The sequence below is a fragment of the Lycorma delicatula genome, chromosome 1, assembly GCF_047948215.1.
Source record: "Lycorma delicatula isolate Av1 chromosome 1, ASM4794821v1, whole genome shotgun sequence".
Lineage (NCBI taxonomy): Eukaryota > Metazoa > Arthropoda > Insecta > Hemiptera > Fulgoridae > Lycorma > Lycorma delicatula.
The window spans coordinates 396,393,297-396,420,972 of NC_134455.1; the positions used below are offsets into that span (position 1 = coordinate 396,393,297).

General features: G+C 31.3%; 2 protein-coding genes across 2 annotated transcripts in view; one reads left to right on the plus strand and one right to left on the minus strand.

Moving 5' to 3' along the window:
- LOC142317383 (DNA polymerase delta subunit 2-like) lies at nucleotides 1–27,424 on the minus strand. Its single transcript, XM_075353897.1, has 9 exons — nucleotides 26,946–27,424; nucleotides 26,142–26,269; nucleotides 20,130–20,371; nucleotides 16,413–16,558; nucleotides 8,435–8,559; nucleotides 6,773–6,865; nucleotides 6,170–6,362; nucleotides 3,297–3,407; nucleotides 1–246 (listed from the first exon to the last, which is right to left on the minus strand). The coding sequence occupies exons 1-9, from the start codon at nucleotides 27,157–27,159 to the stop codon at nucleotides 98–100; spliced, it is 1,401 nt and encodes a 466-aa protein (XP_075210012.1). The 5' UTR covers nucleotides 27,160–27,424; the 3' UTR covers nucleotides 1–97.
- Nucleotides 1–27,676, plus strand: part of LOC142317382 (methyl farnesoate epoxidase-like) — an 87,392-nt gene that overhangs the window by 5,694 nt on the left and 54,022 nt on the right. The gene's annotated exons all lie outside the window — the stretch shown is intronic.

A 27,676-nucleotide genomic window follows, 5' to 3' on the forward strand; every position in this document is an offset into this window, starting at 1 on the left:
GTGGAATAAAGTATATTTAAAAGTAAAATTATTGACTGATAGTTACACTTAACATAAAATAGTAACATAAATTGTATAGCCTGTAAAATAATTATTTCTACTTATCAGGTTCTGAACCACTTCCATCAAAGACACCAAATGAAACAGGGTAACAATCTAATGAGGATAAATTAATCACAGCTAATGTCTTTGAGTCTGCAAATCGAGGCACACATACCAGTCTAGTTTTATGAACACTACCATCATCTATAAAAATAGAATTAATACAGTTACAAAAACTAAAATATTACAATTTTTTTGGTTTACAATCCATAATCGCCAAATACTTTCTATATATGTTTAGAGTTTTAGTATTTCTCTGTAATGGTTCTCTTCAACATCTTGGCTATCCACTTTTGTTCTCAAATTCCTTAGATTACATGATGTGACCAATAAATGGATCTCTTAATTTTATAATATTTTTCCTAATAGAGATACTGTAAAATATATGAAAAACACATAATAGATAATGATAAAGAAAAAGATCAAAATAAAATAGGTCAATTGAAAAAGAAAAATATAGAACTAATCTTGTAATGAATCAGATTGATTACTTTGTTGGAAATAACTGAAAAAGTAATTAATATAATGTAACCATGTTAAAAAGGAATTATGGAAAAATAAAGATGAAACATGATGAGGCAAAGCCCAGGAAGAACCAAAAAGAAGACAAACCAATATGGAAATTAATAATGAGGATTACTTCTGTATATGGGGCGTTGATGCCATTAAATTTTCATTTTAAAATGTCAAGGGGGTGAGACTGTAGAGCAAGGTCACCCTAAGTATATTGAGATTTCACCTATTTAACAACATATTTTTCTTAGGCACATTTGTTAACAATTAAAAAATAACACTGCAAAAAAATATTTTGCAAGATCACACCACACCAAAAAATGCTGTTGAAGTCATCTGCTATGCTTTGACGTCACAGATGAGCAGTAGAATTAAATAAATGAATAATATTTACAACCTTAAGGGGATTCATTCAGCCTGGCTGGATCTACTCTAACCTGGTGTGTTTAGTCTCGCAGCTATACCAGCCTGCCAACTGTACAAGTGAAATTTATTCTTTGTAAGATGAAAATTTACATTAGTTTGGTTAATACAACCACACCTGCATGAATTAAGTACAGTATGCACGCATACTTTAGTTAGAATCACTGAATTAAATAAATGAAAAAATATTACATTTAAATAAAATTATAATTTTAAATTAAGTTGTGTGTGCAAGCCATGCATCAGAAACAATCCACAGTTGTAGGGCTTTTCCAGAATGCATCTTTAGCCATATGATGGGAAAGCCCTATAAGTGCTAACAGTTTTTTTTTTTTTAATTTAATTGACAATAACGAACTAGTAATCGATTTAAATTTTAGTAAAAGAAAAATACTTTTCCAACAGGGTTCACATTCCCTCCAGAACTCCACTTAAAAATCACTTCTTAAAATTTACCAAAGATCATCCAGAAAGCAAGTTCCAAAGGGCTAATTAAAAGATCAAGAACATTCTATAATGTAAAATTTTTATTGCTCTGAAGTACAAATCTTATTTTACTTTTTCACATAGTTCCCTTCATTATTGAGGCACTTACTACAGCAGGACACCAGAAGTTACATCCCTTTATCATAAAATGATGCCACCTGTGATGCAAGTCACGTACTGACAACTTGTTTGACATCATAGTGATGGAACTGTTGGCTAGGAAGGAAAGGAAGGTTTTAAGATACAAGAATGGGTGATAGTCACTTCGTGTAAGGTTCAGATTGTAAGGGGAATAAAATTATTGAACTATTCCTAGTCGAAGGCCATGAGAAACTTATGTTGTAGCAGCAAGGTAAAGATAATTTACTCTAATATAAGCAGTTACTTTAATACAGATTTGAATATTATATAGTGGATACCAGTGTTCATTGGTGGTTCTTTCTTTCTGTTTCCTGTTTAGGTTTTAAGATACAAGAATGGGTGATAGTCACTTCGTGTAAGGTTCAGATTGTAAGGGGAATAAAATTATTGAACTATTCCTAGTCGAAGGCCATGAGAAACTTATGTTGTAGCAGCAAGGTAAAGATAATTTACTCTAATATAAGCAGTTACTTTAATACAGATTTGAATATTATATAGTGGATACCAGTGTTCATTGGTGGTTCTTTCTTTCTTTTTCCTGTTTAGCCTCTGGTACCTACCGTTTAGATAATTCTTTAGAGGATGAATGAGGATGATATGTAATGAGTGTAAGTGAAGTGTAGTCTTGTACATTCTCAGGTCGACCATTCCTGAGATGTGTGGTTAATTGAAACCCAACCACCAAAGAACACCGGTATCCACATCTAGTATTCAAATCCATGTAAAAATAACTGGGCTTTACTAGGACTTGAACGCTGTAACTCTCGACTTCCAAATCAGCTGATTTGGGAAGACGCATTAACCACTAGACCAACCCGGTGGGTTCATTGGTGGTTGGGTTTCAATTAACCACACATCTCAGGAATGGTCGACCTGAGACTGTACAAGACTAAACTATTTACATTCATTCATACATATCATCCTTTGAAGTAATACCTTACGGTAGTTTTGGAGGCTAAACAGAAAAATAGAGCAAGGTGAAGTTGTGTTGTCATGAAGTAAGCTACATTACTTGGCCAGAATAGCATTGAAATTTTTTCAGTGTTAAGCAATGGACATCACTATTGATTGTGCAGCCTTGAGGCAAGAATTCAACAAGCTAAACCTCTTTATTGCCCCAAAACAATATACATATGATCTTCCAAGTGGAAAACAATGAGTTTGTCTTTCTGGGTAATAAAGTGTGTTGCCACATTCCGTAGAATGTAGTTTCATTTCAGGTGTAATGTGTGACAACCATGTTTCTTCCCTAGTTAACACTTGAATAAATTGTTCTGTATAAAGTTAAAAATTCCAACATGTTGCCCAACTATTTCATTTTGTGATTTTCCGTGACCATCTTAGACACCTAAAATGCACATAGTTAACTAGATTTCCTGAAACATTATAAAAACATAGTAAGAAGTGTACAGATTAGACAACTGAATAAAAATGGCATCAATCCCTTCATAACATATCAGGTGACTCAGCACGCATGTGATTGTAGAATCATGATCACAGCACTGAAGCATCTATATTTAGAAATGGAACTTACTTTCTGGATATAACTTGTATAATTTTACATTGTATCACAAAATTAAAATTGTTAGAATTAACATTAAAACAACAGTTGGGTTCTAAAATATACTTACTACAATTAACATCAATGATTTTAGTCTCAAACTTAGGTTGATTTCCAGCAAAATAAATATCAGGTTGGGAATCCAATATAAAAGGATCATCATCATAGTACGGATAACAACCTACAAAAAATAATTCACAATTTACAAATATATAATACAAATAAACTTGAACCAAAAAGTATTTTCAACAAAATGATTAATGTATTTAAGTAATAAAAGTCAATGTAATAATAGTAGGGTCAATGCAGTAGTTTTACTTTGGGCAGGATAATGGTAAACAATGGTTTCAGCCGACAAAGGGTAGATGAACCTCCAGAGATGGCTGGACAATAAACGCAGGAAATTGGGGTATGAATTGATAAAGTTCCTTACCAGTCACAGTTGTTTTAAAGCATATGTGTGAGCATGGATGTAGAGACCCTCTGCAGTATGAGATTATTGTAGGGAAAGGACACTGCAGAACACACGTGTTCATGTACTACCAGTTCCTGGAGGATAAAAAAGCATTCTGGAGAGAATTCAGGGTAGTTACCCCATAAAACATCATGGGAACTATGTTATAGATTGTACGGGATAGCACATATGGTATCCATAATATAGGTCAAGATCATCTGTACAACAATGGCAGAGAAAGTACAGGGGTGAATAATTTCCCTGGAATCTCCTTGAGGCTGCGTTTATATTAAAGCAGGTCCAGCCCCAAGAAGTAACTAAGAAAAAAAGGGGTAGGTAAACAGCATGATGATTTTGCTCTATACCTCAAATATTTCAAGTAGCAAAATGGAAAATAAAGTGACAATTGCTGATGTTTAAAAAAACAATTCCAATAAATCACTGAAGCTAAACAACATTGGTTTTAGTTTTGTTGCACGATGCTATTAACATTTATTGATGAAAGATGCTCAAACAGTTAGCAACCTGTCAACTTCTGCAAATCGTTACAGAGTCTGTACACTTAAAAATCAAGAACCACTGAGATAATCTGAATGGTACTTCATTGGATGTCAGTAAAACTTAAACAGAATGTTACATTTACAGCTATTTTTCATGTTTCAATATTTTGAGTTACTAATAAAATAATGCTCTATAAGAAATAGTTAAGCTGTATAGGACGAATGAGTAAAATTATAAAGATTATTTATTTTAATATCTCATTCATCAAAACTAAGTTCACTGTTATTAGGAATTAGCTATTTAATATAAAATTTTATTGTTCAATGATTTTTGTAAATAAATGAGTATGGTAATTCTTCTAAGTACTTGCAAGGTTTAATAATAAAAAAATATGGAACATTTTTAAATTTTCCATGCTGTTTAAGTCCAATTGTCAGGTTTTTTTTTGTTGGTATACTTGTCCCTAACTAATATTTACATTGGTAGCCATACTGGATGCTTAGTTTATTTTTGGCTTTTGAAAAGGCTACACATCTTTTTCTAAGGTCAGCGTTTTTTAACTTGTGGAAAAATTGAGCAAAGAATTTAGGTTAAAGTTTGCTTTAAGAATGGAATAAAGTACAGCATCAGATTGGAAATGCTGAATGCTACTTTCACCAATTATTCTATGAATAAAACAAGTGGTAAAAACATTTCCAAGAGGGCCTTGAAGACGTTGAAGATGACGAGCACACCCTGTATGTCTCAGCACATCAGCAATCAATGATAACGTCAACAAAGTAAAGAAAACGATTATGGACAATCACCAAATCATTAACAGATGCTGATGATGCTGGCATATCATTTGACTCATGCCAAGCAACTTTCTCAGGTGTTTTGGACATGAAACATGTGGCAGCAAAATTTGTTCCAAAATTGGCAAATTACCAAAAGCAGTGGTGACTGAACATTGCACAGGAGAGTTGCTGAATGAAGTCAACGACAACCCAGCACTGCTCAAACATGTCGTAACTGGTAATGCATCATGAGTGTATAGGTATGCTGTTGAAACTAAGGCCCAAGGGTTCAAACGGAAGGTTCCTGAAGAGCCATGACCAAAAAACGCTTGTCACGTTCGATCCGCAGTGTTCTTCAATTTAAAAGTTTAGTGTATCATGAATTCTTGCCGGCACGTCATTCGGTCAGTCAGGAGTAATAACTGGTAGTTCTACGCAGTTTGCATGAAGCAATCCAAAGAAAATGCCCAGATTTGTGCCGAAACAATTCATGGCAATTGTACCATGGTAATATAATCCACCTGTTTACACTTCACTGCTTGTTCGTGAATTTTTTACGAAAAACACCATTATGATGCCTCAGCCTCTGTTTTCATCAGACATAGCCTCCTGACTTCTTCCTATTTCCCATGCTAAAAAGGACCATGAAAAGATAACAGAGGAGCTCGAAGATTGGAAAAAGTCGCTGGCACAAATGTATTATATCTGAAGGAGAGTACTTCGAAAGGGACAATAATAATGATGAATAAATTAAGATTTTTTGTGAAAAAAATCAGGTAGATATTTTTTCATGTTTTCTACCTGTTCCATACTAAAATAATGAAAAAGGATTTTTGCTTCAGAGTCGCTGTTTATTTCAATTCTTTTCTTTTACTGTTTTTTGGGGATAACTTATGAACATAACTTGTTTTAATGAGACTGAAATTTGACAAATACACTTATTTTCAATTAAACATGTATAATGTATATGAGTGAAAGCTCAGGAATAACTTGCTACTTCCTTTATTTGGAATATTTACCAGTGGTCGCTCCTTGACAAAAAAATGTATGCTCAGAATACACTACCAAAAAAAGACCGTTGTGACTGACTGAAATGTAAGTGGCCATTAAACAAAAGAAAAATTTACACCACACACACAATCAATCAAATATATTAACCATAAAGTAATCATTAGATAAAGACTACTTTAATTTAATATAAACAAATCTTACTTAGAGTATCTGGTGCTGTAGGAGCTAGGTGACCCCATTTTAGTGTACTCTCCAATATATTCAATGAGTCAGTAAGATCACTATAAAGTGAAATATCAGTAATCGGTTGGCCAGATGTTCCTATCACCAAACGGTCTTCTATTTGAAAACAATATGGATTTGTAACACCATTCAGTGAATTAAACTTAGAAGCCTGAAAAGATAAAAATAAATGTTCAATACCATCGACATAAAAAAAATATAAAATAAAATACTCTAATATTTATGAGACATTATGTAACACTAGAATTGGTTCTTTATCTTTATTTTTAAATGGTCAGTAATACTCATGGTAAACTAAATCCTAAATATTCAACTTGTTCTGCCTACATATATTTTACTAGTTTTCTGTGTGAGTCCATATGTCTGACTTGTCATATAGATCATTATTACTCATTTAAATTGTTTAGAAGTTATTTATTAACGAATTAATTATTCTATATAAAACTATCAATTTTTTAATCAATAAATATAATGTCATTACATTATTTTAAATAAAGAGGTAAAAGAATTTTAACAAACATATAAGGTAAATAATCTACAATATTTTACTCAAATACAAACCTTAGGAAACATGCAATAATGTAATGGCTGTTGAGGAATACTGTGATTTGTTGGATCAAATTGACCAGGCATGAGATCAACTGTAATAAATTCCTGTAAAAACCAAAAATGTCAATAAACAAAAACTGTATATATTACATAGCTAACTGTATTAGTTGGATAGTTCAGTAATATAGTGAACAATAAGTAAAAATTAAACAAAAATATATTACTGCAGACCATTTATGTAACGCTTCAATACTCCAAGGATAAACAACAAAACTATAGCATTAACCTTTTTTTTTTCTTGTGTAGTTACTCTGTAATGGTAGTTCTTCCTTTAATAGTATAGAAACAAAAATATCATCAGTATCCCTAAAAATAAGAGTATAGTTCTTAATACAAATATCAGTAAATTTTGATTTTAAACGATTCCCTAATGAAGCCAGTTTCCATTCAGTCTTCAAGTAGTATGTCTGAAATTCCGTAGATTGATAAATCAGAAAATTTACCAGAAATAATCAACTTGAAGTAAAATGGAAACAACAGAGAGTTAGTAAATTTTATACTGCTTAAGTTAAAGAATTTTGGCAAAATTCTCTTTAACAGTATTTTGATAACAAAATTACTGTATTTACTGACAAAGAAATGAGTCACATGATAATGGTTAATGAATTATAAGTCTTTTACTCTTTGTATGGTGTGTGTGTGTATGGGAAGGAGGGAGAGAGACAGTGTGTGTTGTGTGGAGGCATCATGTGTCTATGCCTCCACACAAGTGTTATCTTAAGTGTGTTCTTAGTTTTGTGATTCAAAATTTCACATACAACAAAATGCCTGTATTTAAACATCTTTTCTTAGTTTAAGTGTTAAAATAATTTAAAAAATAGCATAATTTAAAAAAAAAAAAATGGTTTATAATATAAGAAAGGAAAAATCATGGCTTATGATATATGAAAAAAATTTTTTAATTAACCTTGAAAGGGAAATTTCATTCAGAAAAAACATTACAACTAGCCAAAGATATTAGGGCTAGGAACAAGAGTAAAGGAATTTTTTTGGCAGAATTTATGAAGCCAGATACAACAATATCTGCATATGTTTATTGTAAAACATTAACAAAGCTTAGGAAAGCGATACACAATAAACTGTGAGGGATGCTAACAAGCAGACTGTTTATTTGCATGATCATGTAGTCTCACACCGCCACTAGCACTAGGGATGCAGTAAACAAGTTTAAGGAGCAGATTTTTTACCACTTCCCCTTATAGCCCTGATTTGTCATCACCTGATTTTCATCTGTTCCCAAAATTCAAGAACTGACTGGCTACTTAACACTTCAAAAGCAATCAACTCAAAGACTGAGTCGACGAATGAAATAGGTACTTTGTTGGCACTGTTCTTAGAAAAGGGAATAGACAAGCTGAAATTACAAAAAGTACTTATTTTGGCAGGGACTGTCAAAAATTTATAAAAGTATGCATGTATAACTTTTATATAAAGTTTCAATTTACTTTTACTTTTTCAAATTATTTTGTTTATTTTTATTACTTGACAAATATTAATTTATACATAACCTTTATATACTTTTGTATTGCATAGAAGTAGTACCACTGAAGTAAATCTAACTTAATTTACTATAAAATTTTTTTTCATTTAATTCTATAGTAGAAAACTACTTACAACAAGCTGTTCCAAAAATTCATCAAGTTGTTCAACTGCAGACAATGTACTGCTGGATTCTTCAATAGTCAATGTTTGTATTACTTTATTATTTTTCGCTTCAGGAGTCGATCGAACAGAATTTCCTGCATTATAAAAATTAAACATTCTATAAAACTTCAGTTATTTTTAAATTCACACGTAGTTTCTTTTAATTATGTATCAGAGTGAACATCATATTCACTTTTTAGCTAGCAAGACTGCATATCATTAAGCATTAGCTTGTAAGATTTGATTCCTAAAATGTCTTCATTTTACACAAATGCAGAATCTCAATTATACATGGACACCTACCAAAGTGATATAAATATTAATAATGAACACAAATAAATAAATTTCAATATGTATCCCATGTTACCAATGTTCTTTGTAGTAATATTTCAATAACACAAATAGTAACAAGAGATGGTTATGACATTACTCAGGAACTGTTACCCCTTCCTGGATAAAACCAACTATTGATCAGTAATTTAACTAACAATCTTTTGTGAGACCAGTATAATCTTAAAGAAATTTTCTTTGTAAAATTGAGTTGTACATAAAATTGAGAATCAATTTGATTAACTCATAGTTTTGTCATGTAAAGTTAGTATCATTGCTATTGTTTGATGATTAATAAGCTTTCTACAGTAAAAGAAAACAACTACAGGTGATTTTATTTTATTAATTTTTTCTCTTACAAAAACAGATAACCCTAGTTATCTGTTGTAAAATAAAGTCTAGTTATAGTTGTAAAGTAGTGAAAGTTTTTTAGAATTTTCTTTTTTAAAGAAATTATAAAATGCTGTCTTACTAACAATTCTAAAATAATGTCCTACTACAATAACAAATCTTTACTTACACACTGGTAATTTTTTTCTCCAAATAAAACTTGTTTAAGTCACGGTACCTCCTCTATGAATCATGAGACCTTGCCGTTGGTGAGGGGGCTTGAGTGCTCAGGGATACAGAGTAGCTGGACCGAAGGTGCAACCATATCGGAGAGGTATCTGTTGAGAGCCAGACTAAGGAATGATTCCTGAAAGAGGGCAGCAGCTCTTTCAGTAGTTGTTAGGGGCGTGAGTCACAATGACTTAAACGGCCATATCAACATCACTCAGTCCTCTGAGTACTGCGCAGCTGAAAACAATGGAAAACTACAGCTGTTTTTTTCCAAGAAAATGTAGCTCTCTGCATTTTCATTTAAAAAAAATGGAGGCGCCTTCCTTGGTAAAATATTCTGGAGGCAAAATAGTACCCCGTTCGGATCTCCGGGTGGGGACTACTAAGGAAGGGGTCACCAGAAAACTAAAAAATAACATTCTACGAGTCGGAGCGTGGAACGTTAGAAGCTTAAATAGGGTTGGTAGGCTAGAAAATTTAAAAAGGGAAATTGATAGGGTGAATGTGGATATAGTAGGAATTAGTGAGGTTCGGTGGGGAGAGGAAGGCGACTTTTGGTCAGGCAATTTTAGAGTAATTAACTCAGCGTCAAATAATGGGCAGGCAGGAGTAGGTTTCATGTGAACAAGAAGATAGGGAGGAGAGTGGAGTATTTCAAGACGCATAGCGATAGATTCATTGTAATAAGGATAAAATCAAAACCTAAACCGACAACGATTGTTAACGTCTATATGCCTACAAGCGCCCATGATGATGATGAAGTAGAGTGTGTATACGAAGTGATTGATGAAGCAATTAAACATGTAAAAGGAGGTGAAAATTTAATTGGAATGCTAGCATTGGAAAAGGCAAGGAAGGAAATATAGTGGGTGAATACGGGCTGGGCAAAAGGAATGAAAGAGGGGACCGACTTATAGAGTTTTGCACGAAGTATAATTTAGTAATTGCCAACACCCAATTTAAAAATCATAATAGAAGAATATACACTTGGAAAAAGCCAGGCGATACTGCAAGGTATCAGATAGATTATATCATGGTTAAGCAAAGATTTAGAAATCAACTCGTTGACTGCAAAACTTACCCTGGAACAGACATTGATAGCGACCATAATTTGGTGATAATGAAATGTAGATTGGGGTTTAAAAACCTGAAGAAAAGGTGTTAGATGAATCGGTGGAATTTAGAGAAGCTTGAGGAAGAGGAGGTAAAGAAGATTTTTGAGGAGGACATCACAAGAGGTCTGAGTAAAAAAGATAAGGTAGAAAATGTAGAAGAAGAATGGGAGAATGTTAAAAAGGAAATTCTTAAATCAGCAGAAGCAAACTTAAGCGGAATAAAGAGAACTGGTAGAAAACCTTGGGTTTCAGACTATATATTGCATCTGATGAATGAACGTAGAAAATATAAGAATGCTAGTGATGAAGAAAGTAAAAGGAACTATCGGCAATTAAGAAATGCTATAAACAGGAAGTGCAAACTGGCGAAAGAAGAGTGGATTAAAGAAAAGTGTTCAGAAGTGGAAAGAGAAAGAACATTGGTAAAATAGATGGAGCATACAGGAAAGTTAAGGAAAATTTTGGGGTACATAAATTAAAATCTAATAATGTGTTAAACAAAGATGGTACACCAATATATAATACGAAAGGTGAAGTCGATAGATGGGTGGAATATATTGAAGAGTTATACGGAGGAAATGAATTAGAAAATGGTGTTATAGAGGAAGAAGAGGAAGTTGAGGAGGATGAAATGGGAGAAACAATACTGAGATCTGAATTTAAGAGAGCATTAAAAGATTTAAATGGCAGAAAGGCTCCTGGAATAGACAGAATACCTGTAGAATTACTGCGCAGTGCAGGTGAGGAAGCGATTGATAGATTATACAAACTGGTGTGTAATATTTATGAAAAAGGGGAATTTCCGTCAGACTTCAAAAAAAGTGTTATTGTAATGATACCAAAGAAAGCAGGGGCAGATAAATGTGAAGAATACAGAACAATTAGTTTAACTAGTCATGCATCAAAAATTGTAATGAGAATTCTATACAGAAGAATTGAGAGGGAGTGGAAGAAGTGTTAGGAGAAGACCAATTTGGTTTCAGGAAAAGTATAGGGACAAGGTAAGCAATTTTAGGCCTCAGATTAATAGTAGAAGGAAGATTAAAGAAAAAAAAACCAACATACTTGGCATTTATAGACCTTGAAAAGGCATTCGATAACGTAGACTGGAATAAAATGTTCAGCATTTTAAAAAAATTATGGTTCAAATACAGAGATAGAAGAACAATTTCTAACATGTACAGGAACCAAACAGCAACAGTAACAATTGAAGAACATAAGAAAGAAGCCGTAATAAGAAAGGGAGTCCGACAAGGATGTTCCCTATCTCCGTTACTTTTTAATCTTTACATGGAACTAGCAATTAATGATGTTAAAGAACAATTTAGATTTGGGGTAATAGTACAAGGTGAAAAGATAAAGATGCTACGATTTGCTGATGATATAGTAATTCTAGCCGAGTGTAAAAAGGATTTAGAAGGAACAATGAACGGCATAGATGAAGTCCTATGCAAGAACTATCGCATGAAAATAAACAAGAACAAAACAAAAGTAATGAAATGTAGTAGAAATAACAAAGATGGACAGCTGAATGTGAAAATAGGAGGAGAAAAGATTATGGAGGTAGAAGAATTTTGTTATTTGGGAAGTAGAATTACTAAAGATGGACGAAGCAGGAGCGATATAAAATTCTGAATAGCACAAGCGAAACGAGCCTTCAGTAAGAAATATAATTTGTTTACATCAAAAATTAATTTAAATGTCAGGAAAAGATTTTTGAAAGTGTATGTTTGGAGTGTCGATTTATATGGAAGTGAAACTTGGACGATCGGAGTATCTGAGAAGAAAAGATTAGAAGCTTTTGAAATGTGGTGCTATAGGAGAATGTTAAAAATCAGATGAGTGGATAAAGTGACAAATGAAGAGGTATTGCAGCAAATAGATGGAAGAAGCATTTGGAAAAATATAGTTAAACGAAGAGACAGATTTATAGGCCCCATACTAAGGCATCCTGGAATAGTCGCTTTAATATTGGAAGGACAGGTAGAAGGGAAAAATTGTGTAGGCAGGCCACATTTGGAATATGTAAAACAAATTGTTAGGGATGTAGGATGTAGAGGGTATACTGAAATGAAACGACTAGCACTAGATAGGGAATCTTGGAGAGCTGCATTAAACCAGTCAAATGACTGAAGACAAAAAAAAAGTTACGGTACTTATTAATAATGGAATGGTTTTATTTTAAAACAAAAAAAAATTATTCCAGTACTGATGTCTGAGAAAGTAAATGTATATTTATACTCCTAAATTACCCACCAGCAATAACTAATCTTGCAATTTTTGCTTGTCTTTGCTGATCATCTGCATCTCCCAACCATCCTGTAATCCAATCAATCATTAACTGAAGTGAAAATAAATCACCATTCTGACTCATATCCAAACCACTCAGTATGACCAAATACCTGAAATCAATAAAATTACAATGCTTATTTAAAAAAAATGTAATATACGTATTTTACGAATTTTAATCCAGATAGTTACATTGTGATTCTGCCATAACATAGCCATAAATTAAACTTCTCAAAATAGCATAAAATAAATTAAGTAGAAAATAAATTAATTACTTTCAGAATTACAAATTTTTTATTTTTTTTAGTTGAAAGAGTGATGCCAACAGTATTCTATAGGAACTAGTCAAATGAGAACGACATCAACCACTAGGATAAATCCTTACTTCATATCATTTTCAATTACAAGATACTACCCACTTGAGATATACCATTTCTTCAGTAATGACTACAGTAAGGGATGAAATTATCATCCTTCCTCTAATATAAAAATAATTAATAACTAGTAAAATAATATAATACTAATATATTAATTTATTTAATTTACATTTTTTATAATCCGTTTTTTTCTTTATTTTTCCTCTGTACGTTTAAACAACTACATATAATAAAATATTTTTTCAGCCTCTGTAAAGTACACAATTAGAGAACACACTTACCTTTAATTCTTCATGTTCAAAATGTTTTCAGGTCTACTAAGCCCATCTTCAGTGATTTTTTCTAATAATTCTTATTTTTGTACATTTACACATTAAATTATAGCTTTTTACTTTTATTTTGTTACTTTTATTAATAAAAAAATTTAAAAACATTTTAAAAATTCAGAACAAATATTTGTTCAGTCAAGAGAATGAAAAGTATTGCAATAACTATTAATTTATCAATATCTTATCTTTGTATATCAAATAAATTAATTTGAATAAGAATGTTCCCATCAAATTTTGTTTGCAGATTTAAAAGGCTAATAACAAATTTATCCTTAAAATAAGCATAAATTATTAGGTTTCTTATTATTATTATTATTATTAAAAAATAGGTTTCTCATTGACCTTGAAAAACCTATTTTTTATTTTTAAATGATTAAAATGTTCATTAAATCTACCTTTAAAGGACCTATTCGTTTTAGTATATATTTATTAAAAATTGTTGCATTTTATTTTATAAATATCGAAAGAATCATATTTATTTTTTACTTTTTTATCATTATATGTGTTAATCAATTTATCTATAATTTCATTTGTATAAGAGTATTTTAAATAAATATTTTAACTATTTTTATATTTGGGTATTAATGTAGTAATATTTGTTATTGAAAAATTCTGGATTATATTTTTTATGTATATTATATTTTATCAATCAATGGCGTATGATACCCATTTTTTATAGCTATATTTTTTTATATTTTTATTTCATTATACAATTCCTGTTTATTGTTTATGTATTTTATTTCTCTATTTATCATGTTTTTAAAAATATTATTTTTTTTTAAATGTAAATTCACCCTTATAAATTTGCAAACAGAATTTGATGGGGACAACCTTACTAAATTATTTAAATTGGCATACAAAGATTAGATTAGAAATTAATAGTTATTGTAATAATTTTCATTCTCTTGACTAACATATATTTGTTCTGAATTTTTAAAATGTTTTAAAATTTTTTTATTAATAAACAATTTTTACAAAATAAAAGTAAAAAGCTATAATTTAATGTGTAAATGTTTTTTTTTTATCTTCAGTCATTTGACTGGTTTGATGCAGCTCTCCAAGACTCCCTATCTAGTGCTAGTAAATGTAAAAAATAAAAATTATTAAAAAAACATCACTGCAGACTTAAGGGCAGGGACTTAAAGGGGTTTAGGCCTGAAAATATTTTAAACATGAAAAATTAAAGGTAACAGTCTCTAATTCTGTACTTTGCAGAGGCTGAAAAAATATATTATATATAATACTAATATTGAAGAGTTATACGGAGGAAATGAATTAGAAAATGGTGTTATAGAGGAAGAAGAGGAAGATGAGGAGGATGAAATAGGAGAAACAATACTGAGATCTGAATTTAAGAGAGCATTAAACGATTTAAATGGCAGAAATGCTCCTGGAATAGACGGAATACCTGTAGAATTACTGCGCAGTGCAGGCGAGGAAGCGATTGATAGATTATACAAACTGGTGTGTAATATTTTTGAAAAAGGGGAATTTCCGTCAGACTTCAAAAAAAGTATTATAGTCATGATACCAAAGAAAGCAGGAGCAGATAAATGTGAAGAATACAGAACAATTAGTTTAACTAGTCATGCATAAAAAATCTTAACTAGAATTCTATACAGAAGAATTGGGAGGAGAGTGGAGGAAGTGTTAGGAGAAGGCCAATTTGGTTTCAGGAAAAGTATAGGGACAAGGTAAGCAATTTTAGGCCTCAGATTAATAGTAGAAGGAAGATTAAAGAAAAAAAACCGACATACTTGGCGTTTATAGACCTTGAAAAGGCATTCGATAACGTAGACTGGAATAAAATGTTCAGCATTTTAAAAAAATTAGGGCTCAAATACAGAGATAGAAGAACAATTGCTAACATGTACAAGAACCAAACAGCAACAGTAACAATTGAAGAACATAAGAAAGAAGCCGTAATAAGAAAGGGAGTCCGACAAGGATGTTCCCTATCTCCGTTACTTTTTAATCTTTACATGGAACTAGCAATTAATGATGTTAAAGAACAATTTCGATTCGGGTAACAGTACAAGGTGAAAAGATAAAGATGCTACGATTTGCTGATGATATAGTAATTCTAGCCTAGAGTAAAAAGAATTTAGAAGAAACAATGAACGGCATAGATGAAGTCCTACGCAAGAACTATCGCATGAAAATAAACAAGAACAAAACAAAAGTAATGAAGTGTAGTAGAAATAACAAAGATGGACCGCTGAATGTGAAAATAGGAGAAGAAAAGATTATGGAAGTAGAAGAATTTTGTTATTTGGGAAGTAGAATTACTAAAGATGAACGAAGCAGGAGCGATATAAAATGCCGAATAGCACAAGCGAAACGAGCCTTCAGTAAGAAATATAATTTGTTTACATCAAAAATTAATTTAAATGTCAGGAAAAGATTTCTGAAAGTATATGTTTGGAGTGTCGTTTTATATGGAAGTGAAACTTGGACGATCGGAGTATCTGAGAAGAAAAGATTAGAAGCTTTTGAAATGTGGTGCTATAGGAGAATGTTAAAAATCAGATGAGTGGATAAAGTGACAAATGAAGAGGTATTGCAGCAAATAGATGGAAGAAGCATTTGGAAAAATATAGTTAAACGAAGAGACAGATTTATAGGCCCCATACTAAGGCATCCTGGAATAGTCGCTTTAATATTGGAAGGACAGGTAGAAGGGAAAAATTGTGTAGGCAGGCCACATTTGGAATATGTAAAACAAATTGTTAGGGATGTAGGATGTAGAGGGTATACTGAAATGAAACGACTAGCACTAGATAGGGAATCTTGGAGAGCTGCATTAAACCAGTCAAATGACTGAAGACAAAAAAAAAGTTACGGTACTTATTAATAATGGAATGGTTTTATTTTAAAACAAAAAAAAATTATTCCAGTACTGATGTCTGAGAAAGTAAATGTATATTTATACTCCTAAATTACCCACCAGCAATAACTAATCTTGCAATTTTTGCTTGTCTTTGCTGATCATCTGCATCTCCCAACCATCCTGTAATCCAATCAATCATTAACTGAAGTGAAAATAAATCACCATTCTGACTCATATCCAAACCACTCAGTATGACCAAATACCTGAAATCAATAAAATTACAATGCTTATTTAAAAAAAATGTAATATACGTATTTTACGAATTTTAATCCAGATAGTTACATTGTGATTCTGCCATAACATAGCCATAAATTAAACTTCTCAAAATAGCATAAAATAAATTAAGTAGAAAATAAATTAATTACTTTCAGAATTACAAATTTTTTATTTTTTTTAGTTGAAAGAGTGATGCCAACAGTATTCTATAGGAACTAGTCAAATGAGAACGACATCAACCACTAGGATAAATCCTTACTTCATATCATTTTCAATTACAAGATACTACCCACTTGAGATATACCATTTCTTCAGTAATGACTACAGTAAGGGATGAAATTATCATCCTTCCTCTAATATAAAAATAATTAATAACTAGTAAAATAATATAATACTAATATATTAATTTATTTAATTTACATTTTTTATAATCCGTTTTTTTCTTTATTTTTCCTCTGTACGTTTAAACAACTACATATAATAAAATATTTTTTCAGCCTCTGTAAAGTACACAATTAGAGAACACACTTACCTTTAATTCTTCATGTTCAAAATGTTTTCAGGTCTACTAAGCCCATCTTCAGTGATTTTTTCTAATAATTCCTATTTTTGTACATTTACACATTAAATTATAGCTTTTTACTTTTATTTTGTTACTTTTATTAATAAAAAAATTTAAAAACATTTTAAAAATTCAGAACAAATATTTGTTCAGTCAAGAGAATGAAAAGTATTGCAATAACTATTAATTTATCAATATCTTATCTTTGTATATCAAATAAATTAATTTGAATAAGAATGTTCCCATCAAATTTTGTTTGCAGATTTAAAAGGCTAATAACAAATTTATCCTTAAAATAAGCATAAATTATTAGGTTTCTTATTATTATTATTATTATTATTATTATTAAAAAATAGGTTTCTCATTGACCTTGAAAAACCTATTTTTTATTTTTAAATGATTAAAATGTTCATTAAATCTACCTTTAAAGGACCTATTCGTTTTAGTATATATTTATTAAAAATTGTTGCATTTTATTTTATAAATATCGAAAGAATCATATTTATTTTTTACTTTTTTATCATTATATGTGTTAATCAATTTATCTATAATTTCATTTGTATAAGAGTATTTTAAATAAATATTTTAACTATTTTTATATTTGGGTATTAATGTAGTAATATTTGTTATTGAAAAATTCTGGATTATATTTTTTATGTATATTATATTTTATCAATCAATGGCGTATGATACCCATTTTTTATAGCTATATTTTTTTATATTTTTATTTCATTATACAATTCCTGTTTATTGTTTATGTATTTTATTTCTCTATTTATCATGTTTTTAAAAATATTATTTTTTTTTAAATGTAAATTCACCCTTATAAATTTGCAAACAGAATTTGATGGGGACAACCTTACTAAATTATTTAAATTGGCATACAAAGATTAGATTAGAAATTAATAGTTATTGTAATAATTTTCATTCTCTTGACTAACATATATTTGTTCTGAATTTTTAAAATGTTTTAAAATTTTTTTATTAATAAACAATTTTTACAAAATAAAAGTAAAAAGCTATAATTTAATGTGTAAATGTTTTTTTTTTTATCTTCAGTCATTTGACTGGTTTGATGCAGCTCTCCAAGACTCCCTATCTAGTGCTAGTAAATGTAAAAAATAAAAATTATTAAAAAAACATCACTGCAGACTTAAGGGCAGGGACTTAAAGGGGTTTAGGCCTGAAAATATTTTAAACATGAAAAATTAAAGGTAACAGTCTCTAATTCTGTACTTTGCAGAGGCTGAAAAAATATATTATATATAATACTAATATTGAAGAGTTATACGGAGGAAATGAATTAGAAAATGGTGTTATAGAGGAAGAAGAGGAAGATGAGGAGGATGAAATAGGAGAAACAATACTGAGATCTGAATTTAAGAGAGCATTAAACGATTTAAATGGCAGAAATGCTCCTGGAATAGACGGAATACCTGTAGAATTACTGCGCAGTGCAGGCGAGGAAGCGATTGATAGATTATACAAACTGGTGTGTAATATTTTTGAAAAAGGGGAATTTCCGTCAGACTTCAAAAAAAGTATTATAGTCATGATACCAAAGAAAGCAGGAGCAGATAAATGTGAAGAATACAGAACAATTAGTTTAACTAGTCATGCATAAAAAATCTTAACTAGAATTCTATACAGAAGAATTGGGAGGAGAGTGGAGGAAGTGTTAGGAGAAGGCCAATTTGGTTTCAGGAAAAGTATAGGGACAAGGTAAGCAATTTTAGGCCTCAGATTAATAGTAGAAGGAAGATTAAAGAAAAAAAACCGACATACTTGGCGTTTATAGACCTTGAAAAGGCATTCGATAACGTAGACTGGAATAAAATGTTCAGCATTTTAAAAAAATTAGGGCTCAAATACAGAGATAGAAGAACAATTGCTAACATGTACAAGAACCAAACAGCAACAGTAACAATTGAAGAACATAAGAAAGAAGCCGTAATAAGAAAGGGAGTCCGACAAGGATGTTCCCTATCTCCGTTACTTTTTAATCTTTACATGGAACTAGCAATTAATGATGTTAAAGAACAATTTCGATTCGGGTAACAGTACAAGGTGAAAAGATAAAGATGCTACGATTTGCTGATGATATAGTAATTCTAGCCTAGAGTAAAAAGAATTTAGAAGAAACAATGAACGGCATAGATGAAGTCCTACGCAAGAACTATCGCATGAAAATAAACAAGAACAAAACAAAAGTAATGAAGTGTAGTAGAAATAACAAAGATGGACCGCTGAATGTGAAAATAGGAGGAGAAAAGATTATGGAAGTAGAAGAATTTTGTTATTTGGGAAGTAGAATTACTAAAGATGAACGAAGCAGGAGCGATATAAAATGCCGAATAGCACAAGCGAAACGAGCCTTCAGTAAGAAATATAATTTGTTTACATCAAAAATTAATTTAAATGTCAGGAAAAGATTTCTGAAAGTATATGTTTGGAGTGTCGTTTTATATGGAAGTGAAACTTGGACGATCGGAGTATCTGAGAAGAAAAGATTAGAAGCTTTTAAAATGTGGTGCTATAGGAGAATCTTAAAAATCAGATGGGTGGATAAAGTGACAAATGAAGAGGCAAATAGATGAAGAAAGAAGCATTTGGAAAAATAAAGTTAAAAGAAGAGACAGACTTATAGGCCACATACTAAGGCATCCTGGAATAAGCTTTAATATTGGAAGGACAGGTAGAAGGGAAAAGTTGTGTAGGCAGGCCACGTTTGGAATATGTAAAACAAACTGTTAGGGATGTAGGATGTAGAGGGTATACTGAAATGAAAAGACTAGTACTAGATAGGGAATCTTGGAGAGCTGCATCAATCCAGTCAAATGACTGAAGACAAAAAAAAAAAAAAAAATACTAATATAGCATATATTAGTATAACTAACAGTAATATAATATAATACACACAGGTATAAAATATATTTATAATAATAATTTAACAATAACAAGATGACATCTGTTAGGTTTATCACAAATAAAACTACCTATCAGATTCTACACAAGACAAAGTTCTTGTAGGAGCAGGTGCACCAACCCAGCAAACATCTTCAACATGAAATTTCCCTGATTGATCTTCATTTCCCATAACAGCACATATAATACCAGTAACAACTGAATGAATATCTATATTACCCAGTAACATAATACGCTGTAATTCATCTTCAAGAATTAATTTATCAGAATCTGATGTAAAATGCGATCTTGGGGGCTGTGGTACTAGCTGTAACTAAGAAAAAAAAAAAAAGAAAATAATCTGAATTATTTTGATAACATATATATTTTATATTACCACTTTGGTAAGACTGAGTAATTTACTTGATCAATGAATGTCAATTTTTTTCATACTGACATATGATGTTTACAATAGAAAAAGTGAAGATAACAAATTGTCAGAAATTCAAAATAAACCATAATCTAATCTTAGTAGTCATCAGAGTCAGACTCTTAGACAGCTGTTGAAGATGAATGTGCATCTTGTAAGGTGATTCTCTGCCATACATATTACTAATAGCATAGAATATGTGGGGTGGTTTGTCTCTGTTGTGACTATATTTCAGAGTAAATATAAATTTGGCCAAATGTCCTACAACGTGGGGTTTGGTATTGCAATACCTTGGTGCTTTACCCCTAACCTCTTTTCACAAAATTCTAACCTTAACCTCTCTCTGGATTAGTATCTGGACAGATCCCCATAACTTGCAAAACTGATTGCTAATTGAGTAGAATAGAAATAATGGGGCGCTCAGACTTTGATCTTGCAAGCCACCAGGTTGGTCTAGTGGTGAATGTGTCTTCGCAAATCAGCTGATTTTGAAGTCAAGAGTTCTAAGTTCAAATCCTTTACTAGGATTTGAACCTTAAGATTTTTATACAGATTTGAATTAAAGATCGTGGACACCGGTGTTCTTTGGTGGTTGGGTTTCAATTAACCACACATCTTAGAAATGGTTGACTTGAGAATGTACAAGGTCTACACTTCATTTAAACTCATACATATCATTTTTCAGCGAGTCCTACCAATGTACACCAACTGTCTGTATTAATGTTTCTCTATTATTACCAGAGATGCATTTTGAAAGGCGAATTACTGTCTGCTTTGGCTTCTGAAGTTTTTTTCTTTTGGTGACAGTGTAAATCCATCACTATTTTTGCCGAGTACAAGTAAGCATTATAAAAGTACAAGTGGGCATTAGTAAGGCAAAGCATTTTTATGCTGCATCTGCCAGCTATTTAGACATATACATGCGAAATTCAAATCTTCCTCTAGACAGAATTAGAATTTCATCTAAGGATACGTGGGAACTAGTTGAATAAATTATTTATTGCTGCAGCAGGATCAGTTTTCCGGCGCTCTTCATGAATTGATGAATCATCAAAATGTAATCCCAATAACAGTGTTTCATAACGCTTTAATGGCACTGTTCCTCGAAAAATAAGATGCCCAGTTGTGTCAGTGGAAAAACAGAAGACAAACATTCATGGTTTGATTTGAAAACACAACACAGAATTAGGAAACCAAAAAGAGCCTTGATTTCATCTTTATCTCTGTTTTTGTAACTAGATAAATTTTCATTTTTTATTTTTCTTCAAGTGCTTCAAGTTTTTTGTTTGTCTTTGTAACAATTTCCTGCATGATACAAGTAAAAAAAAAACATACGCCAAACAGTTGACTTGATCCATATTTTTTTTAGCACCTAAACATGTTAACATTTTATTTTTACCATTTTTCTTTGGCTTCAGTGGGTGATTCAGATTACCAGATAAAAAAATTCCTTTTACCATAGTAAATTATATTTGTTTGTAGTGAATCTTTAACACTACAACCGAATTTAGGATGTTTTCAGTGGAGACCTCTAATGCCTGGAATGGTTCAGGAGGTTCTTCAATTGCTGGGGCGTCGTTAGTTTGAACCAGGCATCAAGTAGTTATATTGTCAACATCTATTTCTGAATCAGAATCGTGATCAGATTTGGATAATTCAGATAAATGGTCTTTATCGGGAATATAAGAGTTGTCAAATTGATAATCATCGTCACTTATCACCTGAAGAAACAGCCATTTTGAAATTTTTCTTTGTCCTTTCAGATACATCAAGAATTTTTTTAGACTAACTCATTGTAACCTAAAAAAAAAAAAATAGAGAATAAAATAAATAATTAATAAGAAGAAAACAGGTAGAAAATATGACAGTAACTAGAAGTTTCACAAAGAAAGTAATATCCATCTGTGAGACGAGGCTAGTACATACCTCTTAGAGTTTTACCTATCTGGGAGATGGTGGTATTCTTTGTTCAACAAAATACAAAGCAATAAGCAACAGAACAATGCAATCAGAATAAACAGCCAAGAAAATGGAACATGTAACTGAGACCCCAGCAAAAAATAACTAATATTACCAATTCCTTATGCAAAAACGGAAAATGTACCCACCCGCCTGAGAGATGGATAATACTTGCAGAGGGTAAATGCAAATTCAAACTGACAAAAAACAAAACAAATTCAATAGTATGTATATATGTCAAGTAAATTAGTCATCATATTAGTAAGCAAAAACCACTCTATAAGAGATCTGCAAATTTTAGTTGAATCAATGTATAGATCTCTGATTTTTTGTAATTCTGATCAAAAAATCTAATGGGACACCACATAACTTCCTTCTACGCCTATTAAATTATATATACACATTTTTTTTTAAATAGAAAGTACAATAAATTTTATTTCATTAACTACTTCTGATATTTTTTTATATATATTTTTTATTGTTATTATATTATTATTATGTATTGTATATATTTTTTTTTTAATCAGAGGTTAATAATAATTATTAATTTTTTTTTTGTCTTCAGTCATTTGACTGGTTTAATGCAGCTCTCCAAGATTCCCTATCTAGTGCTAGTCGTTTCATTTCAGTATACCCTCTACATCCTACATCCCTAACAATTTGTTTTACATATTCCAAATGTGGCCTGCCTACACAATTTTTCCCTTCTACCTGTCCTTCCAATATTAAAGCGACTATTCCAGGATGCCTTAGTATGGGGCCTATAAATCTGTCTCTTCGTTTAACTATATTTTTCCAAATGCTTCTTCCATCTATTTGCTGCAATACCGCTTCATTTGTCACTTTATCCACTCATCTGATTTTTAACATTCTCCTATAGCACCACATTTCAAAAGCTTCTAATCTTTTCTTCTCAGATACTCCGATCGTCCAAGTTTCACTTCCATATAAAGCGACGCTCCAAACATACACTTTCAAAAATCTTTTCCTGACATTTAAATTAATTTTTTATGTAAACAAATTATATTTCTTACTGAAGGCTCGTTTCGCTTGTGCTATTCAGAATTTTATATCGCTCCTGCTTCGTCCATCTGTAGTAATTCTACTTCCCAAATAAGAAAATTCTTCTACCTTCATAATCTTTTCTCTTCCTATTTTCACATTCAGTGGTCCATCTTTGTTATTTCTACTACATTTCATTACTTTTCTTTTGTTCTTGTTTATTTTTATGCGATAGTTCTTGCGTAGGACTTCATCTATGCCGTTCATTGTTTCTTCTAAATTCTTTTTACTCTCGGCTAGAATTACTATATCATCAGCAAATCGTAGCATCTTTATCTTTTCACCTTGTACTGTTACCCCGAATCTAAATTGTTCTTTAACATCATTAACTGCTAGTTCCATGTAAAGATTAAAAAGTAATGGAGATAGGGAACAGGTCTATAAAAGCCAAGTATGTTGGTTAGTTTTTCATTAATCTTCCTTCTACTATTAATCTGAGGCCTAAAATTGCTTCCCTTGTCCCTATACTTTTCCTGAAACCAAATTGGTCTTCTCCTAACACTTCCTCCACTCTCCTCTCCATTCTTCTGTATAGAATTCTAGTTAAGATTTTTGATGCATGACTAGTTAAACTAATTGTTCTGTATTCTTCACATTTATCTGCCCCTGCTTTTTTTGGTATATCATTACTATAACACTTTTTTTGAAGTCTGACGGAAATTCCCCTTTTTCATAAATATTACACACCAGTTTGTATAATCTATCAACCGCTTCCTCACCTGCACTGCGCAGTAATTCTACAGGTATTCCGTCTATTCCAGGAGCCTTTCTGCCATTTAAATCTTTTAATGCTCTCTTAAATTCAGATCTTAGTATTGTTTCTCCCATTTCATCCTCCTCAACTTCCTCTTCTTCCTCTATAACACCATTTTCTAATTCATTTCCTCCGTATAACTCTTCAATATATTCCACCCATCTATCGACTTCACCTTTCGTATTATATATTGGTGTACCATCTTTGTTTAACACATTATTAGATTTTAATTTATGTACCCCAAAATTTTCCTTAACTTTCCTGTATGCTCCGTCTATTTTACCAATGTTCTTTCTCTTTCCACTTCTGAACACTTTTCTTTAATCCACTCTTCTTTCGCCAGTTTGCACTTCCTGTTTATAGCATTTCTTAATTGCCGATAGTTCCTTTTACTTTCTTCATCACTAGCATTCTTATATTTTCTACGTTCATTCATCAGATGCAATATATAGTCTGAAACCCAAGGTTTTCTACCAGTTCTCTTTATTCCGCCTAAGTTTGCTTCTGCTGATTTAAGAATTTCCTTTTTAACATTCTCCCATTCTTCTTCTACATTTTCTACCTTATCTTTTTTACTCAGACCTCTTGTGATGTCCTCCTCAAAAATCTTCTTTACCTCCTCTTCCTCAATCTTCTCTAAATTCCACCGATTCATCTGACACCTTTTCTTCAGGTTTTTAAACCCCAATCTACATTTCATTATCACCAAATTATGGTCGCTATCAATGTCTGTTCCAGGGTAAGTTTTGCAGTCAACGAGTTGATTTCTAAATCTTTGCTTAACCATGATATAATCTATCTGATACCTTGCAGTATCGCCTGGCTTTTTCCAAGTGTATATTCTTCTATTATGATTTTTAAATTGGGTATTGGCAATTACTAAATTATACTTCGTGCAAAACTCTATAAGTCGGTCCCCTCTTTCATTCCTTTTGCCCAGCCCGTATTCACCCACTATATTTCCTTCCTTGCCTTTTCCAATGCTTGCATTCCAATCTCCAACTATTATTAAATTTTCATCTCCTTTTACGTGTTTAATTGCTTCATCAATCTCTTCGTATACACACTCTACCACATCATCATCATGGGCACTTGTAGGCATATAGACTTTAACAATCGTTGTCGGTTTAGGTTTTGATTTTATCCTTATTACAATGATTCTATCGCTATGCGTCTTGAAATACTCCACTCTCCTCCATATCTTCTTGTTCATCACGAAACCTACTCCTGCCTGCCCATTATTTGACACTGAGTTCTAAAGTCACCTGTCCAAAAGTCGCCTTCCTCCTAATTATTAAGAAATCAATATATTTAATAAAAAAAAAAAAAGATGAAGTCTGATTCGAACCGATGTGCCTTTGTAAGATCCAAATATTTCATAATTGAAATTTTATTATGCTATAACTCTGGAACAAATGAAAATAAGAACCGCTTATGATATATCGTTGAAAAGCTCTCAATGAAGGCTTATTACTGCAGTTAAGAAAAAGCCCATAATCCAAATTTTTTGGGCTTTTCTGGGCACTTTTGGTCCAGTCGATTGCAATCAAAGGGGGAGATGCACAAACTAGATGTTACAACAGTCCAAAATCAACTTATCCTATTCAACAGACTCAGTTTTATTTCAACTTTCTACGGCTAATTGTTTTTTTAGTTATGCAAGATACACATGTGTGTATCTTGCATACACACATGCAGAACTACACATACATGCCAGAATTAGTCAAAATGGATTCAGGAATAATCAAAATGGATATTTCCGTTGAAATCTGAAATTTAATATGTCCTCACATTGGACAAATAGCGATTTTTTCAATAATTACTTTACATATACAAAGAATAAATTAGAACCTAATAGTGTAACTAACACCAATTATGTATATAATTTATATTACTTACCTCTTCACTAATTTCCTTTAGAATGCTTGGTTTCAATTCTTGATGTTTAAACAAAGTTCCAATGACAACACATTTCTCACCATTTATATCAGGAAGATCCATTAAACGTGCTATCCTCACATTTGAACCTATAATATAATTTACACATTATAATAAAAAATAAATATCGTAACATATTGTAAAAAATAACAAAACAAGTAATACTAATGCCAAATTATAATAAGGACTATAATTAAATAACAATAGCTACACTTACAAGCAAAACTCTGTATTAAAAACCAGAAACAGAATATGCTTCAAGATGAAAATAACCGTGTTACAAGTAGTTTACACATATCACTGGCAATTCTTTTTCAGGTAAAGCCAAAGGAAGGATGTATTGCATTAGAAGCAGATCAAAAAAAAACTTCTTTATTCTAATTTATGTAAAAAGTACAGTTAGTTCCAGAATTATCTTACTGTTTTTTTACTTGTTACTGTTATTGTACATAAGATTCTATCAGGAATGTGTAGCTGTGCTACACCAAGCATAGAAAAAGAATTACATCAGCCTCTTTCTGGCAGGATCAAGGGAAACCATGAGAAAATCTTAAGTGTTATCACAAGATATAAACAATAATAAAATAATCAAAATCAGTGTAAAACAAGTGTATAAATTGAAACTATAAAAGTACTTTCTATTTATACATGTTAAATGAAGTGGAAACACGGGTTTTGTTTCTTTGATTTTTTTAAATTAGTATTAATACATTATTAGAATGAAATCTCATCAAAGTAGTAATAATGATAATCAAGCAAACTTACCCCATTTTTGACCAATACATTTAATAAGATTGTCACGCATCTTACTAAGTCTAGCTGCATATATGTGAGCAAATTGTCGGGTGAAGTCTTTAGACTGATGGCGATACTTAAACGATAAGTTGTTATACGAACATTGAACTCGAGAAAAAACTTCATCCACCGATATTTTATCGGCTGAATTGGGCAAATTTCCCTTTTTATCGCTTACCTTCATGATATCACCTAGTCAAAAATGTTCCCCCACCTTGATTTCAAATATTGTAGTTTTACAACAAAAAACTTCCACGAACAAACGTCATTTATATACTTTGTGATGTAATTTGGAGGTTAAGCAAACAAGTAATACTCAGATAAAGACCAAATTCAATTACTAACAAACACATCATCAAAATTAGCACTTCTGAAGACAATTAATTAATACACGAACAACTACCCGCCAACTTAAGTTTGACAATCAATGTCGCAAACATACCCAACCATACCGAACCACAAACTCTGAAAGAGCCACAAAAATTAATTATGTTTAAAAAGTGAAAATAGAGAAAATCTAAATAAAAAACTATCCAAAGTAAAACTTCCAGATTAAATATGTTATTTTTCAAAACGATTTTTTTTGCACATATGATTTATCATAAAAATAATGGCAAGAAGTTTAAATTCGATACTAAACAATTAATAAATACTGACTATGACTTCAATTTGTTCTTAAGAAATTATCTTTAGGTTAAGAT